The sequence below is a fragment of the Letharia columbiana genome (assembly GCF_014066305.1).
Source record: "Letharia columbiana isolate WasteWater2 chromosome Unknown Sc0000038_s0, whole genome shotgun sequence".
NCBI lineage: Eukaryota > Fungi > Ascomycota > Lecanoromycetes > Lecanorales > Parmeliaceae > Letharia > Letharia columbiana.
The window spans coordinates 233,434-248,573 of NW_023501082.1; the positions used below are offsets into that span (position 1 = coordinate 233,434).

The 15,140-nt window shown below is 51.7% G+C and overlaps 7 protein-coding genes across 7 annotated transcripts; 3 read left to right on the forward strand and 4 right to left on the reverse strand.

Annotated features, from left to right (window-relative positions):
* Positions 1-2,342: 2,342 nt before the first annotated feature.
* On the reverse strand, positions 2,343-3,855 carry HO173_009245 (uncharacterized protein; the record flags this gene model as incomplete). Its single annotated transcript, XM_037311136.1, has 2 exons — positions 2,343-2,968; positions 3,747-3,855. The coding sequence occupies 2 exons, from the start codon at positions 3,853-3,855 to the stop codon at positions 2,343-2,345; spliced, it is 735 nt and encodes a 244-aa protein (XP_037162003.1).
* A 38-nt stretch (positions 3,856-3,893) lies between these two features.
* On the reverse strand, positions 3,894-5,296 carry HO173_009246 (uncharacterized protein; the record flags this gene model as incomplete). Its single annotated transcript, XM_037311137.1, has 3 exons — positions 3,894-4,669; positions 4,720-5,017; positions 5,090-5,296. The coding sequence occupies 3 exons, from the start codon at positions 5,294-5,296 to the stop codon at positions 3,894-3,896; spliced, it is 1,281 nt and encodes a 426-aa protein (XP_037162004.1).
* Positions 5,297-5,632: 336 nt separating this feature from the next.
* HO173_009247 (uncharacterized protein) lies at positions 5,633-7,352 on the forward strand (the record flags this gene model as incomplete). The annotated part of the gene is made up of 3 exons (XM_037311138.1): positions 5,633-5,891; positions 5,939-5,948; positions 5,996-7,352. 3 exons carry the CDS (start codon positions 5,633-5,635, stop codon positions 7,350-7,352), a joined length of 1,626 nt encoding a protein of 541 aa, XP_037162005.1.
* Positions 7,353-8,249: 897 nt separating this feature from the next.
* On the reverse strand, positions 8,250-8,486 carry HO173_009248 (uncharacterized protein; the record flags this gene model as incomplete). The annotated part of the gene is made up of 1 exon (XM_037311139.1): positions 8,250-8,486. One exon carries the CDS (start codon positions 8,484-8,486, stop codon positions 8,250-8,252), a length of 237 nt encoding a protein of 78 aa, XP_037162006.1.
* A 1,629-nt stretch (positions 8,487-10,115) lies between these two features.
* Positions 10,116-10,976, forward strand: HO173_009249 (uncharacterized protein; the record flags this gene model as incomplete). Its single annotated transcript, XM_037311140.1, has 2 exons — positions 10,116-10,158; positions 10,255-10,976. 2 exons carry the CDS (start codon positions 10,116-10,118, stop codon positions 10,974-10,976), a joined length of 765 nt encoding a protein of 254 aa, XP_037162007.1.
* Positions 10,977-11,947: 971 nt separating this feature from the next.
* On the forward strand, positions 11,948-12,139 carry HO173_009250 (uncharacterized protein; the record flags this gene model as incomplete). The annotated part of the gene is made up of 1 exon (XM_037311141.1): positions 11,948-12,139. The coding sequence occupies one exon, from the start codon at positions 11,948-11,950 to the stop codon at positions 12,137-12,139; it is 192 nt and encodes a 63-aa protein (XP_037162008.1).
* Positions 12,140-13,373: 1,234 nt separating this feature from the next.
* On the reverse strand, positions 13,374-15,038 carry HO173_009251 (uncharacterized protein; the record flags this gene model as incomplete). Its single annotated transcript, XM_037311142.1, has 2 exons — positions 13,374-14,669; positions 14,724-15,038. The coding sequence occupies 2 exons, from the start codon at positions 15,036-15,038 to the stop codon at positions 13,374-13,376; spliced, it is 1,611 nt and encodes a 536-aa protein (XP_037162009.1).
* Positions 15,039-15,140: the final 102 nt, after the last annotated feature.

The following is a 15,140-nucleotide window of genomic DNA, read 5'->3' on the forward strand; positions in this document are numbered from 1 at the left end:
AGTCAAAGACCCGAAAAGTCGGAACCAGATCTTCGTCCCGACCCAGTGATCTGGGTCAGCCACATTTCCCACACGTCCGGTTATTCCTCCCTCACACGCTCGGCTCTTAGGGTCCTCGTGATGATGAAGCAACAACATACATACGAGGCCTGCTCCGCTCGCTGAATTGAGGGTAACCTGACGGAGAGGCGCTGATTTCGCTCAAGGTTTTGATTTCTTTAGCACATGAATGTTTCTTCCAGTACATGGATGCTTCTTAAGTACATGAACGTTTCGTCAGTACATGAATGTTTCTTCAGTACATCAATGTTTGTCAGTAATCAATTTCTTAGTCAATGTTCTCACTTTTTTGTTGCGAAAACAATACATCCACGGTTCGCCTGCATGCGTTCGCCAGAAGATCTTTGCCTTTGAAATTGCTTGACCGTGGAAGCGCGATGGTCCTCAATCTGAACAAAGACGCTGCTCAAAAGAGCTTCAGCCTCCGCGTACCTGTGCAATCAAGTTTAGTCCTCAACAACATCTCTCTTTCCATGTTTCTACGGGATCAGCGAGAGGAAGAAGATCGTTGATGTAGCGTCCCTTGTTGCATTCCTCGGCACAGGGTTCAGGTTGGCTCTTTCCCCTTCCTCACAGTCGTCCATACTTTTCTTGATCGGACGGTCGGACTCATCTGCACTTCAGAGTGTCATGGGCTGTTGTGTTCATCCGGCGGCCAGAGTCTCTCTTTTCCCTCGGTGCGACTCGTCATCCCTGGATTTACCTGAACCCTATTCCCATTCCTAAGCAGATTGTCCCACTCGCGTATCTGCTTTTGCGTATTTTTTCTGACTTCTGGTGCGGGAGGTAACGAAGATGAGCGTAAAGAATGCGATGAGGTGTATAATCCTTGGATTCAGTCGATCTTTGTTTTTTGATGTTTTTGTTTCTAGATGTCCTTGTCTTTTGATGCTCTTGACAACCTCATCCTGCTGTCCGGACAGTATTGTCAGTCCCTATCACCGTCTTTGCTTTGCTCTGCCACCTGCTTTCGGTCTCTTTTCGTCCGCGTTTCTCCCGGTGGCATGGCTAGATCCCTTTGAGATGCCGGACACTACCCTCGTCCGGTCACGCGTCCGCCAAGCCATGGTCAATTTCGGGTGCAATTTAACAAGTTTCCACAACCGGTCATGTATCTAACCGTTCTTAGATCCTGTAGCTCCGAACAGAGACAGCGCGGAAATTGCACCCCGCCCCACTGGACCGAGGGGATTTCCTCGACCTCGATTTTAATAGGGCAAGTTGCGAGCAGTGCGTATAATAGGCACCAGGTTCTCCAGACGATCCTGGGGCGAAGTGTCTGAATGTCCGCTCGCTGGCGGCATCGTCTTCGAATTTCTCCCGTCGCTAACGTGTTACGAGAGGTGTGAGGGTGGCACATCGACTGTGAAGCTGGCATAGAGCGGATCGTCGGAAGGTGAAACGGTGGCTTTATCCCGACTTCGGCGTTGTTGGTCGATGAAATCGGTTCAGCACTGCACCTTGTTAGACTTTTGCAAGCATCTGAACGCCACGCCGGGGAAGAAAATTCCTGTTGCTTTTTAGGAGCCTTCTCCGAGATGGGTTCTTTTTGCAGACAGATAGAGACCCCGGTGTCCGTTATCAACCGGCTATGTAGAGTACTTGGGTAAGTTACAGTTCGGGCTGAGAATCTGTCGGTGGGGTTTGCGGAGAGAAAGAGGGGGAATGGGTTGGATGTGAAGGGGTGAGAGGGTTGGAAGAGCTGTGGCTGGGATATGGAAGGGGGGGAAGGGGTTTCGGGTTATGGGAGACTTGGATGATTCCTGTGTCGCTTTGAGGATGTACACGGTTGGGGGGTGACGGCGTGATGGTGCTGGAGTTGCGCTTGTGTCTTGGATCGATGTTCTCTGGAGACTTGAGGGCTGGTGAGGGCGATGTCGATTGTATGTCGGGATTCTTCAACATTTTGAGAAACATGGCTTGGATTATCGGTGGTTTGCAGTTTCTCGGTATGGGCGAGATTATTGGGAGCGGTTTGGTTATCGGCTCTGTTTGCGCACAATAAGTAAGGAGAGAGCGCTGCTGGCGCTGATCATATTCTAGAGTACGCATACACTGTTTGACGAATGATTCGGTGTCCAATCGCAGGATCGCAAGCATTACCATATACACAAAAAGAATATGTCCCATGCCCACTCGAAACGCCGCTGACTCCTATCATTGGCCCCCCCCAATCGCTGGTTTTCACGTACATCTCGCACTCTCTGCCTTTCTCCACTTCCGACCCCATCCCGCCCCCTTCTCATGTACTTGCAGGTGGCCCCTATTTCCGCAACACAGCCTCATAAATCCCCGCCAACGCCCCAGCCCCGGCCCCCACAAGCATCCCCGTACTGCCCCCCGGGACCCCCCCTCTCCACAACCCGCGTGCTCGCGCTCGGTCCGCCACCCCTCACGTATACCACCCACGCCGTGATCGCCTTGACGGCATTGAAACTGACGGCATCGTACCCGCCCTCGCCTTTCAGGTTGATGAACCAGCCGCCCAATAGGGGCAGCAAGACACTCGTTAAGAGCCAGAGGCCGAACGGACCCCAGAACGCAGTCGTGAGCAGGGCGAAGAAATCGGGGACTTTGAGGGGCAATTCGGACGTCCCGAGGGCGGGGAAGGCGGGGAGCGTCGTCAGGTAGCGGAAGGGCAATACTTCGTAGCGGAGACCGAAGGCTTCGACAAACAGGGTGAGTATTTCGATCCCCGTTACCGTGCTTAGGTAGCCGCGCACGCTGTCGAGGGTGGAGGGCAGTCGGGAGTCGGCTATGTAATTTGAGATGGAGCTGCGGAAGGTGGTGGTGTGGGCGTCTATCTGACTCGCGAGGACGGCGGGGGGAAGGGGGCAGGGGCACGGAGCGCGCGAAGGAGAGGGCCCGGTTGGGCGTTTTGGTCGGCGCGGAGGATTCGGCGTCGTCTCTGTGTCATTGAAAGCGCTCGGATCAGTTCTTTGTTCTTTTCTGGGTTCCGTCGTGAAGGGTTGCGCGACGCGCTGCGCAGGCGGTGAAGATTTCGACTCACCCCCCTTCCAACTCCTCACGCGCCTTAAGGGTTTGCCTCCTGGCCCTTGGCTTCCTCTCCTTCTCGACCGTCTGCACGGTGCCGGTCGCGGGATCCTGCTTCGTGGGCGACAATGGGTCGACGGTGTAGAAGAAGGGAGCGACTTTTGAGTCGGATGATAGCTTGGAGCTGTTTGCGCGTAGGTGCTCTTCTAATGCGACTTCGAGGTCGATCTTTTTGTAGCGCTCGACGCTGTTGCGGTACGTAGTGGTTAGCATTTAGAATGCGATAGATTTGGGAGAGATGGGGGAATAGGAAGGGTGGGCGCGCACTTCTTCAACCCGACATGGTCGGCAATTTCGGTGAGGGCGCCTTTGCGCTGCTGTTGAAGCCAGGCGTTCGTCATTGTGGTTTCCTGTGTCGCGAGAGTGAGGCGACTATTTTGTAGGTGATTTGAGGGTTGGACGCATGGGATGAAGAGGGAGCGGTGAGGGGGAAGGTAGAATGTTTACGGAGTGGAGTTGTTTACAACTTGGCGTGTTCGGTTAGCGCGGTTCGCTGGGGACCACCGACCAATCAAGATGGGTAGTGGGGGTTTCTATGTTTTGGGATTGGAATAAAGGGTTATTGCGGAGCTTCATGTTGATGATTTGATGGACAAGTTTGAGAGGGATGCTGGAAGCCTTGAGAAGAGTACCCGAGATTCTATGCTCTATTCCGTGCTGTGTAAATGCGACGCGCTCTTGTCCTGTCCGATGCCGATGCATCAAACTCTGTACACTATGGTGACCTTGCTTGACAGCCATGCCCGTCCATCATCAGTGGTATAAATACAAAGCGTGCCTCATGCGACGCCAGATTCTTCATCATTTAGCCACGGACTAGCCTCCATCCGCTTCAGTAACGCCTGATAGCAGACGAGCATCGTTCCGCTCTGGACGCTGGTCCAAACAGCTCTCGGCCCTACCCCTCGGAACAGTCCCATCATCCCCTCGGTCTTATATATGAGTCTCAGGCCAGTCACGACGGATGAGGTATCCAGCTTGACAGCATCGGGTTTTGGCATAGATGTATTTGGTGAGGAGGTTGAGATGAGACGTCTTGATGATGCTTGCATCGACGGATTGTGGGCTGCCCTAGGACTGCCCACTTTCTCCATCCGGGAAATTTTCGCAGGCTGCGGATGTACGTTCGTAGCTCCACCAGCTGGTGTGACAGTGTCGGGCGGATTGATCTGCGTTTGTATCCTGGTCTTGACCACGTCAAGCGGGCATGTCATCACACCAGCCAGTCCACCTGCCGACGCTGCTGTAGCGATCTCTAGGCCTACACCAAGGTCCTTGCTACCCTTCCACCTCTTTGCCCAATTCCGCTCTTGCTCGTAAAAGGCGAATTGTAGGGCGGAGAAGGGCAGATCACGAAAGATAGTGGCCTTATACCCATGGAAGAGAGCCGATACTCCCTCTCGTCGAACGATTGTCCGCGCCGCATCAATCGTTCCCCGGTAGTTATATCCCGAATTGAAGAAAGGGTTGTTGTAACGGCCTTGCAGTTGGAGTCTGGTCTTGAGGACTTCAGAGGGTACGTAGACAAATGAGGCGGCGAAGTCGGCAATAAAGCCTGCACTGATCAGTTTCTTTCCGGATGACCGAAAGGCAGGATTCACGTACCGCCAGCGAGATAAGAGAGTGACGGGTTTATGCCAGCATCTAACATATGCCTCTTGCTGTATTCATAGGCTCCAAAGAAGATGATGGTGCCAGGAAAGGAGCCCAAAAACGCTGGTACAACACCGCTGTACAGTCCTCTTCGGAAACCTTCTTGACGGAAGATTTTGACGTATGTAGAGGATAACGATCCATACTTTGGCGGTTTGTGTGGGTCTCCTTGTTGACGGGTCTTGACTGTGTCAATGGAGTGCATGAGGAGGTCTCCAGATGTTCCGCCAAGGCCGCCAGCTATCATACACTGCATATAATTTCAGCTCATGACACGATTTGGCAGCGCTGAAGACTCCTGAGCAATCCGGCGTTGGCTCACCTGCCAGTATGGATGTCTAGGGTACTCCTCCTCCTCCTCTTCCGTTGATTGAGCGTATTCACCGGCCCGTCGCGTTCCGGACGTGCTATTCGACCCATCCTCATAATCTTGGACGTTGGAGAATACTGGGGTTTGGCGGTCGTTGGAAGGCGCATAGCTTTTGCGAGTGGATTGAGCTGGGTTGAAAAGACTGACAATCCAGGACATGGCCCCTCAGGGCTTTATCACCGGAGCAGACCGTAGCTAAGTGCTAACAAGATGATAACATTTCGGAAACGAGCTATTCTCTGCCAAAGACCGCATTAAAAGCCTATCGATGCCGCTAATGATGATGCAGCTGGCGATGAGACCAATTGAGGTCAAACAAAAAATTGGCCGAAGATCTAATCTTATCTGATGCCAAGACTTTTCGAAATTGACTTGGTAAATCCATTTCACACACACCGACTCATTCACCTTCAATCATGGTCTTCTGAAATTTATACCGAAAGACGGCGGCAACAACTTGTGAGATAACAGAGAGTAGTCTCTCTACTGTTCGTCATGAGACGCGTCCAAATATTTTCGGGTTCCTCCCATCCTCTCTTGACAGATGCCATTTGCGAACGCCTCGGAACCTCACCGGCCAAAGTTGAACTGAAGAAGTTCAGCAACGGGGAAACCTCAGTCAGCGTTGAGACCTCTATCAGAGACCAGGATGTCTTCATTGTTCAGAGTGGAAGCGACCAGGTTAATGACAGCCTCATGGAAATGCTGATCATGATCTCCGCGTGCAAGGGCGGCTCGGCGAAGAGTATTACTGGTCAGTCCAATTATGGACTCAGCCAGAGATGATACTGACCGTTCTAGCTGTGATGCCGTAGGTCCGGCTCCGCTATTGGATGACCTAAGCTAAAAACCACCAAGATACTTTTTCTACTCTCGACAATCCAAGAAGAAGTCACACAGAGGTGCCATCACCGCACGATTGGTAGCCAACCTCCTCTCTGTCGCCGGTATAAATCATGTCATCACCGTCGACCTACATGCTCCTCCCACTCAAGGCTTCTTTGGCAAGCCAGTAGACAATCTCCATGCGGAACCTCTGATCGCAAGATGGATCAAGAATCACGTACCAGGCTGGAAGGAAGCAGTGGTAGTCAGCAAGAATCCAGGCGGTACAAAGCGGGTCACATCCTTGGCAGATGCATTAAAAATCAATTTCGGTCTTGTCACAACCGACCGCCGGAGATCTGGTACGAATGGAAGCCTTGCAGGTAGTGGATTTCTGGAGAGAATGGGTGATGGTGGTACTGAATCGCACATCTCGGACACAGCAGATACAAGTCCACCGAATGGAACAGCAGCTGAATCCGAGGACTCAAGAATACCGCCACGAATACGCACATCGCCACGATTGGCACCAAACATAAACGGCGCCTCCGCAACCAGTATACCTTACCGCGGTCTGAATGGCTACACTCGATCAAGTCCTTTGGCCCAGTCTACTAGAGTCGACTCAGCATCACCTCCTACAAATCGGATTCCTGTGCAGAGGGAGCCTGTTACCAATGGTCCATCAAGAGCACTGCGCCTGGAGGAGAAGGAGGAGGAGGAGGAAGACTCGGCAAATGAGTACACAGATGAGCGTGCCAGAGAAGTCATCACTGGCAGGCTGGTTCAAGGCCACATCGTTGACGACGATGCTCCGTCGCCCGTTCTATCTACCATGTCCGCCTCAATCGCGACTCTACCAGGAGACGTCATGGGTCAACCGCAGCTCGATGGACTCGATCCAATGACGTCATCCTTCATATCTTCAACATCAGCGTTTCAACCTGACCATTCTGCCCTCGGCGGCTCGATGGACGCTACAGCGCACTCGGATGACGAGGAAGAAGGTTTCAAGAACCCCGAATTCGAGCACACGGTCACTCTCGTTGGCAATGTCAGAGATCGCACCGTGTTCATCATCGATGATCTGATTGATCAATGTGGCTCGTGGATTGCGGCAGCCGAGACGGTCGTCAAGCGTGGAGATGCAAAGAAAGTGTACTGCATCGCCACCCATGGGCTCTTCGGTGATAATTCACTTGAGCAGATGGAAGCTTGCGAATGCATCGACTACATTATGGTAACCAATACTTACCCAATAGCGCCAGAAAGGGTCAAGACGTGCAAGAAGCTTGTGATTCTGGACATCTCGACTCTTCTTTCCGAAGCCATACGGCGCAATCACCACGGAGAGAGCATCTCCGCTCTATTTCAGCATTTTCCGGATTGAGTAAGCTTCGTTGCCGATGGTCAAAGATAAAATAGCGTGGCGTCAGCGAATTGAACGAATAAGGAACAGACTAGCAGCAGAAGGCTGGTCAGAAAGCATCGAAGAGAGCACAGAAGTGGATGCCTGCTCTGTTGGAGCAGAGGATTACGCTTGGCATTCGGAGAGCAAGATGCTTGGACATGGAATTTGCTGGAGATACTACCGAGACTGCTCATGCGAGAAGCATTGCAATTCGAAGTTTACTCTTTGCAATGGACTCTCTAAAGCATAAGAACAATATACTAAGCTTTTACAATTTGTCCTCATTACTATCTACGGTGCAACACTAGCTCCCCAATCTGCTCGCCTGCTTTGGCTCGTGTTCTTTGTGACCATAAGTCCCTTCAAACTTCTCCAAGGAAAACAGATGCATACCCAGGTGGACATCTACTGGAACTCTTTCCCTCCCATAGGGAAAGTTCTCAACGGAGCGCTGGCAGATCGATTCGCACCGAGGACTGAAGGCACTCTTTCCAGCCTGCCAAGGCGCCAGGCCTTCGGGTTTGGATGGAGGCAATTGCAAGAGAACGCTTCGAACAAATTCGTGTATCATCTGAGGTTTCTTTCATTATGTCAGCTACCGTACTAGTCAATTCATCGCTGTCAAAAAACGATCCCGTTCATAAAAAAAAGGCATCTAGTATTCCTATGTCTACGTATTCTGGCTATTATATTGTTCCACCCATCTATCAGAATGACACGTCTCGTGGTACAGCCCACCACTGCCGCCAATCTTGCCCGACGCCACTCCATACACGTCTCGATCTCTCTCTTCACCACCGCCACTACTTTGACAAATCATCAGCTCGGATCCCAATTTTTCGTACGCGTGAGCCCTGACGTACGTTCACCTCCACCCTAAGCCGTCGGATGCACCTTCTCAGGCAACACTTCCTCGGCCTTCTTCGGCACCGCCTCCTGCGCTACCTTGGGCACTGCGCTGTCGCCCGTCGCATGACTCTCCGCTCCGGTGGCGCCGGTGTCGTGGATGGCGTTGGGGACTACCTCTTCGACCTTCTGGGGCAGCTTCTCTTGGAGTGTCTGGGGCACGATGCTGTCGCCTACGGCGTGGGATTGGTCTGTTCCTTGAGGCATGATGGTCGTGGTTGAAAGGGTGCGGGTGAAGGATTGTTGTTCTTTTGGCTGATGGGGTGGATGGGTTCGGTTTATCGACGGTTGGGAGAGTGGTCAGGTGTGCGGGCTTTGTGTGATGGGGACTGAAAGTTCGGGGAGATGGGGATGGTTTATATACACTTCTTCTCCGACCTTGGCTTCATACTGCCCGGTCTCCTGTGACATCAGCGAGCGCACAGCCCTCGCGAATGCGAGTACGACAAACGTCAGCCTCTTGAGACGTTCCAACCGACTCCGTATGTTTTGACAGACATTTGGCTTTGCCTTGGCGGAAAGTCCACCCTTGTAGGTTTAGCGCAGCGGTCTTCGCATCATCGACCGACCGACCGATCGATTCTCTTTACCTACTTTACTTTTCCGCTGTCGAGCGAGGTATTTTCTATCCCTAGTTTCGCACATTGCAGATGCCTGCGGCTGCGAGTACGAATAAGTCGGGCTGATGGTTTCCGACTCGGTGTTTAATGCCTAGGCGATCGCGGTGATGCGGCGGTTCTTTTGGTCGATACGAATACGAAGGCTAGCCCTATGGCTGGGGATTACCCTTGGAGGCTGACCATTTTTCCGGCGTTCAGAAGCCATGGCTACATCTGGCGTCGAAGCATGAATAGAAACCAATAGACGGTTGTAATAGCGGCGCCCAGGCTCTCTCAACTTTCCAAGCACGACATTTTCAAGCCACGCTTCAAACCCTTCCAGACAACTATCTCAATGGCGGACTTTCGATCTCAGTCTCCATCACCGGTTTCGGATCTGATAAGATCGTTTCGGCGCGCTTGATCACCGCGATAGGAGACCCCCTTCAAGTGGGCCAAAGTACATACATCGACCTTCTATATGCCATCTGTGGTGCAGGCCAACTTTCCGGCCTCGCGACACGGCTGGTTGTGAAGACGTATCCGTTGTCCGATCTCGGAAAGAAAAGTAAGTCATCTGGATGGGCTGAATACGACGAGCAGACAATCTTGTTCATGCGTACAGGTTAGGCTAAGGTGGACTGGGTTGAGTAGCAGAGTTGTACGCTGAGTACCGCTTCAGAGGCACGGAGAGACTTGCGCGTCTGAAGAAATTGGGTGTATTCACGAGTGAGTTCCTAAAACAATTTGTCTGCCAGAGAAGGGTTCAACTCAAGGCGTCCTTGATGAAAAGTGGACGCCGTGACGCAACGGTCACGTGTAAATTAGCTTGTAATCGACGTGGGCGATGGATATCAAGCGAGACAAAATCAGCGAGCCATCAAAGAGCGGGCAACTTTTCAAAATGATGTGCATCATAAACAACGGAGGGCTGAAGGTCAATTTGAGTGCGAGGACTGGATTAATAATCGCCGTAATCCTGCCAAAGGCCTGACTATTCTGCGTCTTAGCATCATTAGAGAGATAAGTGCTCCGCCACTTTAATGCGTAGAATTTTCAGCCGCACCGCCTATTCCCTTTTTGCGATCAAAGCGTCAATGACATCCCATTACACGTCTTGCAGCTTTGCAAAGTTGACCTCGCTAGGAGGTCTGACAAATGGAAGAAGAACCCTAAATAGAAGAAGTCGGAGTACAACATGGCTGGCTCTATGCGGAAAAATGCTCGCACAGTCCCAATGCAAGTTTTATCGCTGGCAATGCCCCGAACTGGGACAGTGAGTATGTCTGATCCGTGTCCCGCTCGACAACGGAGAAGAAAAAGACAATTTTTCAGGCCAGAGCTTGAAATATTGGACTTTCTCTGACTGATAACAGCAATGCAAGCCGCGCTGGAGATTCTGGGCTGCAAGCCCACCTATCACGGATACACACCACTCTATAACATCGATGAGTGCGCCAAATGGATCTGCGCTTTCGACGCGAAATATCACAATCGCGGTCCGCTATTCACTCGAGAAGACTGGGATGATTTGCTGGGCAATTACCAGGCCGTGACGGACTCACCGGCCATCTGCTTCGCGGAAGAACTCATCAAGGCTTACCCCGAAGCAAAAGTCGTGCTTGTGGAACGAAACATAGAGAGCTGGTACCAAAGTTTCGATGGCATGATTCAGGAGATGTATAATCCTATGATCCATGTCCTACGGCTCCTCGATCCACAGGTCCTCGGACCTACCGCCACTATGTTCAACTATGTCTACAAAGACCGCAGGGGATTCTGCCGGACTGATAACAAGGACGAGCTGCAACATACCGCGAGAACGCTGTACAGAGAACATTATGCACATGTCAGGAGGGTTTGTCCGAAGGATAGATTGCTAGACTTCAGGCTTGAAGACGGCTGGGGCCCGTTGTGCGAGTTTCTCGGCAAGGAGAAGCCCGATGTGCCATTTCCGAGACTCAACGAGGGTGCTGCGTTGGCGGAAAGGTTCAAGGAGTTCCAGAAGCGCAGTATGCTGCTTGTGTTGAGAAATCTGACGCTTGTTGGTGTGTCCGCGTGGGTAGTTCTGCTTGCGGTGGGATGGGCGAGGCGATAGCTGGTTCGAGTGCTGAAGACTCGTCGCGAGGCTTGATCAGACCATTGATCACAGTAACAACACCTCTCGTACTAGATTTCTTGGGTCGAAGATGAACAAGCTGTTCCTGGATCGAGCGACGTGAGAAAAACAAGAGGATGCGAGGGGTCTAGTCGGCACATCATGTCAGATCTTTGGCCCCGAGCTCATTTGCGGCAGCGATAGCGACGTTATGAATACGCTTTGCAGAGAGTCGCCCCATGAAACCGATGGATGGGGCTGATTTGTTGTTTCTGAGCCGCAGCACCTACCCTTAACGCAACATTACCGGTCACTTCTATCATCCTAGTGACTCATTCTAGCGAAAAAACCCTCGGCGAACAAAATGATTTTGATCATGATACGAACGAATCTGTGCGCAACAACTTTACTTCAGATACGCTCAGCCTGGGGACTAGCGCAAAGGAAGCGAAATTGCGTTAGGTGGTCAATACAAAGTAATCTCGCGGAACACTAACCGAGTTCGTCAAGTTCTTGCGGCGCGACTTACTCAGCCCAGGCCTAGCGGAGCATGCTTTTTCTGCATTGCTTTCGCGTTTCGTATGCTTCGCAGATTGCAACATGTCGCACTCAATTGCTGTTCTTGACTTAGATCATGCATTTCCCGCGTGTTGCTGCGCCCTATTTCACAGCTTCAGCTGAGGATAGTATTACCATCTCTTCTAACAACTGTGCGCGGCGCCGTTCAATCCTTCATATAGAACCTCTGTTCCTCAATCTTTCCTTTTACAAAAAAACATCGTCTATAAAATCGTCGGATCTCTTCCTCCGCGTTTCCATCTGTTAAGGTAGTCCAATCTCACCACGCTACACCCCACGCTTATCCAACAGCCTCAATAACAAGCCGCGTCACCACACCAGCCCCATCCCCATTCACGCACCATACCCCCAACACTACATCACCCCCTTCCACCTCCCCCCCTCCTCCGAAAATGTGCATCGCTTTCGGCTACAACCTCTACAAAAAATCCCAGGCCAAGAAAGCCGCGGCCGGCAACCCGAACGAAAAGGACTACGCGCCCAAACCCCATCCCGTCAACGCGGGCCCTCCTCAAACTAATTATCCACCACCGGCGAACGGGCAGCCGCCCAGAGCCCCTTACAATCCGGACCAAAGCCTTTAGATGGCCGATGAAGGGGGCTGGGGGGAGATGTGTGCGGGATGAGGGGCTGGCGGTTGCGGAGCTCTGGACGGGGGTTTTGTTGGAGGTGGTGGGGTTGGGGAGGGGGGAGGGAGGGGGGGAGGGAGTCTGTGGGGTGATGGGAGTTGGTCTGATGGGATGGGTTGAGGAGGCGTTGTTAGGCGTCGTTGTGCGTGTGTACGATGATGAGTAGAAACGGGATACCCAATCGCCCATAGGAATCATGGTTCTATCGGGTCAATCTCTCTGTTGATTTTTATTCCATATGCGTTTATTGGTGCTTTGTGCGTTTCTCGTCGACATCCTTCGGTTTCCATCCAATCCATGCTGAGATTGAGCGTGAAGACGAAATATCCGGCGTCGAAAGGAACGAGGAATTCCGCTTTTCCGTTTTGCAGAAAACCGTCCCTTCCCATACTCTCATCGAATCAGACTCCTCTCCTGCCAACCAACCTCCTCATCCTCCCTTGCCGATTTCCCCAACCGGTCGTCTCCGTTACGGCAGCCCTGTCGACGTACCGACCATGCGTCCCTGCTCTCGCTCTTCGCATCGGCTTCATTTCTTTCGTGCTCTACGTCAGTGTCCAAGCGCTCCATCTGCACATCAATCCCCTTCACATCGCTGCACCCTCCTCCTCCCCATTCGCTTAAGCGTTGCTACAATGAACCCAAGATTCAGGATTCATATTCCGTGCCATTTTCGAGACGGTCGCTCTGTATCATTTCCGCCATTTGGCAGGCCGTACGAGTACCTTGTTTTGCATTCGTTTTTCGGGTACGCAGCGTTTGGATTGTACACTTTGGAAGTCTAAGACTGCGTTCTGACTTCATTTTGAAGTGGTCAGGACTCTGCTGCGTTCCACTTTTATTGAACGCACGTCTTCGAAGGCCTCCCGCTATTCCCGATTGGTCCTGGTCTGACGACGTCAGCCTGTTGAGCCAATCATGTTATTACCATTTGTCACAGCGGCCAGTGGAACACACCCAGGTTTTCTTGTACATCTCACAACCCATCAACTCCATATCAGGGTCTGGCACCCTACTGTTAGCTACCTTTCATCTACTTGCTTACGATATTGCTATATTCATTACGATTTTGATTGTTTGGAGTGGACATGTCTACTTAGTTCTCTGTGAGAAGATACCTGGACTTGGGATATATGTCACTCGTCTTTATCATTTTCAATGGCTTCTTTGCCTCTTAGCAAAGCATATATCAAGACTTCACTCCGCGGAAGTCGTCCCTGCGCTCACGATTATCGCTCGCCAAATCCGACATAGTTCCAACCTGAGTCTCCTTCAGATACGCGTCGAAATGCTTCGACGCCTTCGCCACCTGCTCAAAATGCCCCGGTTCTAGCCTCGGCTTGAGCGGGACTGGCGACTTGAACTTGAGCTGGCTTTGATAAGCGTCCCACTCCGCCAGGGCGATGGCAGTCTGAAAGGCATTACGGATCTGTCGGCCGTTCCACGTGGTTTCCGACTCCGCCAGTTCCTTGTAATGCTTAGACGCGAACTTGAGAATACCCTTGCGATCGACCTCGTCGATGGAGAGCTTGTCGCCCCAGATCTCGCGAGCCCGGTCGATGTTCATCTCCCAGATCTTGATGGTTGCATCTTCCTCGATCCGAGGATAGAAGAGGCTCATATGGATCCGACTACGGAAAGCTTGGTCAAAGGCCCCAACACGGTTGGTGGTGAGGAAGAGAATGCCGGAGTAGTATTCGAGAACTCTGAGAAACACCGAGACAATTGCATTGCGTTTGAGATCAGTCTTACTCCTCGCTTCAAGAAACACATCGGCTTCGTCTAATAACAAGACACAACCCCATTTGTGAGCGAGCTGAAAGTGATTCTCCAGCCTCCTCTCAACCTCGTCTGCAGACTCGCCAATATCACCACACGTGACTTGGAATAGTGGTCTGCGCGTAAATTCTGCTACAGACTCGGCAGTGGATGATTTTCCCACACCAGGCTCCCCGTGTAGCAAGATGATCAGACCCTTACCTTTACCACGCACGAGGTCCATCTGCCGGTTCTCTGCCTTGAGACCGATCTCGAGCTTTTTGCCCTTAGAGTGAGTTTGGACTAGAGCCAGCAAGGTTTCTTTGTGCCCGTCGGGAAGGACCAGAGAGTCGAAGCCGCTCCCGCGATCCTTGATATCTTCGACCAGGCTTACCTCCAGCTTCACCCATTTGCGACTCCTCAGCACATAGCCATAAACCCAACAGGGGCACACTAGATAGTCTTCTTCGGTCAGCTCGTTGTCGGACTCAATGAAGTCGCGCATAAAGCCCTTGTTCTCTAGCATTTTGACATTACGCTTTCGATCTACTTCGTCGTCTCTGTGAATCGGAGAATTCTGGCAACATCCCTCCTGCGAGCACCTGGGATCTAGGAACTCCAAAGTTTCGCGGCGGTCTGGCTCCAGCTCTTCTGCAAGACCCCAAACTATAATCAAGTTGTTCTTTAACAAAGCCATACTGACATCTATTATCACTTCAGAGTCGACCTGACCAGATGAAGGTAAGCAAGTAGCTCACACGGTGCTTAGGGTCTGTCTTACCTCTTCTCTAAGTTCATCCATGGCCAGAGTCCGACCATCATACCTCTTATGCACGACGTCCGTTTTGCGCGTCAACTCGATAAATCGTCTGCCTCTTTCAATGAAGAGATCGCGAGGTTTCAGCCCCCGAGAAGCTTTCCAGTAGATGACTGGAAAACATGGTAGGGATGTGATCGCCTTGTTGCCATCGTAAGACTTGATGGAATGCAATTTCTGACATGCACCAAGTTCCTTCCCATCAAAATCATAGAAGTAACTCAGCATCTCGAACTTGGGCACTTCTCTCCCATTCAAGAATGGTCCTAATGGATCCATATCTGCCTGAGATCTGCTGCAAAGAAAAGGTCTACCCCCGGAGACATTCACAATACGATATGTCTGATTTTGCCCATCGGAACCATTAGAGACAATTTCAGT